Below are 1,961 nucleotides of genomic sequence, written 5' to 3'. Positions count from 1 at the left end.
CGTAGCTTGGAAGTACATCCACCACCAATAAAGGTGCATGTCTGCAACCTCCACGTGCACTCCTAGGCTCTGACCTTCGTGCGAGTAAAATGTTTCAATAGAGACCTTAAGATTTGAGAACGGCGTCTTCTCCTAGGACGTCACGGCATATAAAGGCCTGGGGCGAGAACGCCGTCCTTTGCGCGGGAACTTTAGACTTAAGAAAGATAAACACGACGGGAACTTTTTCTAGCGCCTTGCTCGAGAATGGCGTCCTTCAGGAAAGCGCGTGACGAACTTCTTGTAAGTTTTTGCGAGGAAATAATCAATGAGGATGAGTTTCTCATGTTGTATGATGCTAACAAATCGAAAAATCCAGAGTATCCTTTTTGGAATTATGAAAGATTTACGTTGCAAGGTAAAAGTGAGGCCGAGTGTAAGACAGATTTACGTTTCGAAAAATACGACATTCCTCTCTTGGTTGATGTTCTTGGCTTGCCTGACGAAATAAAGTGTAAACAAGGAACAATCTGTGACAGTACTGAAGGATTATGCATCGTTCTCAAAAGGCTGGCATACCCTTGCCGCTACAGCGACCTCATAAGCACTTTCGGCAGACCTGTCCCTGAAATCTCCATGATAAGTAATACAGTCATTGATTTTATATTTGAGCATCATGGTCGTCGGATATCAGAGTGGAATCACACTATTTTAAATCCCCATGCATTACAGACATATGCTGAAGCTGTTTCAAATAAAGGTGCGGCCCTCGACAATTGTTTCGGCTTTGTGGACGGTACAGTTCGTCCAATTTGTCGCCCAAACACCAATCAAAGAATTGTTTACAATGGGCACAAGAGGGTGCATGCCCTGAAATTTCAATCAATCGCCATTCCAAATGGACTAATTGCCAATCTTTACGGTCCTGTTGGTAAGTGTGTTTAATTATAGCTGTATCGTTCAATTTTATTTATATTTATAAACAATCAGAAGCTTAAGCAGTGGGCTCTACTGTTATAACACTGCAGGAATTTGAAAACAAGAAAACCTACTGGAGACCTGGGTCACAGTACCTCTTTTACATACTTCTCATATGTTGTCATATACAATCAGTGAACAGTAAAATAGCAAACATGTGAGGACCACAATGAAACAGGCAGGAACCCTATAACATAGGGTCATCTTTTGTAGCCAAACAGTACAACAGTAAAGATAAATAGAATGGCAGCTTTTATCAACAATTATTAATAATTTTCACCTCCCTAATTCTACACACCTTTACTATTTCCAGAGGGCAGAAAGCATGATGCGGGAATGCTACGAGACTCAGGACTGTACCATGATCTCCAAAGATTTGCTTTCTCCCCAACTGGGCAGCCTTTGTGTATATATGGGGACCCAGCCTATCCTCTTCGCGTACACCTCCAAGCTCCATTTCGGAATGGCATCCTGACTCCCCCAATGCAGCAGTTTAACAGTTCCATGAGCACAGTGAGAAGCTCAGTGGAATGGCTGTTTGGGGACATAATTAATTATTTTTGCTTTCTCGATTTTAAGAAAAACTTAAAAATAGGGCTCAGCCAAATAGGTAAAATGTACATTGTTTGTGCCCTTTTAAGGAATGCCCTTACATGCCTTTATGGTAATACCACTTCCCAGTATTTTGATTTGGACCCACCCATGTTGCAAGAATACTTTGCTTGATTTAATTATTGATGTAATATGATAAAACTTTATTTAATCAACACAACTTCAGTATGTAAACTTATGGCACAACAAGATTGAATAAAGAACGAAATGGTTGTTCAAGTTTGATAAACCTCCATTAAAAGGAGTTTTTCTTAACAATACAATGAATTAATACGTAAAAAAAGCTGTAACAAATAAGATTATGGTATAATGTGGTAAACAATGGAAAATACTCCCGAGTGCAGGGATCTAACTTTTTTTGTTCATAAGTTTGTCAACAACAGCCATGAGGA

General features: G+C 39.9%; 2 protein-coding genes across 3 annotated transcripts in view; one reads left to right on the top strand and one right to left on the bottom strand.

Moving 5' to 3' along the window:
- Positions 1-246: 246 nt before the first annotated feature.
- On the top strand, positions 247-1,683 carry LOC138041861 (uncharacterized). Its single transcript, XM_068887540.1, has 2 exons — positions 247-910; positions 1,271-1,683. Exons 1-2 carry the CDS (start codon positions 247-249, stop codon positions 1,681-1,683), a joined length of 1,077 nt encoding a protein of 358 aa, XP_068743641.1.
- A 118-nt stretch (positions 1,684-1,801) lies between these two features.
- LOC138041875 (mRNA export factor GLE1-like) overlaps positions 1,802-1,961 on the bottom strand; it is a 1,781-nt gene continuing 1,621 nt past the window's right edge. For both annotated transcript variants that reach the window (XM_068887561.1, XM_068887562.1), the window contains one exon: positions 1,802-1,961. This exon is cut by the window's right edge and continues 649 nt beyond it. In XM_068887561.1, the coding sequence (XP_068743662.1) occupies positions 1,918-1,961 (44 nt within the window). In that variant the 3' untranslated portion in view covers positions 1,802-1,917.

Source organism: Montipora capricornis, chromosome 3 (assembly GCF_036669925.1).
Source record: "Montipora capricornis isolate CH-2021 chromosome 3, ASM3666992v2, whole genome shotgun sequence".
Classification (NCBI taxonomy): domain Eukaryota; kingdom Metazoa; phylum Cnidaria; class Anthozoa; order Scleractinia; family Acroporidae; genus Montipora; species Montipora capricornis.
Note: the sequence above shows the minus strand (reverse complement) of the source record. Positions and strands in the feature narration are given on the sequence as shown.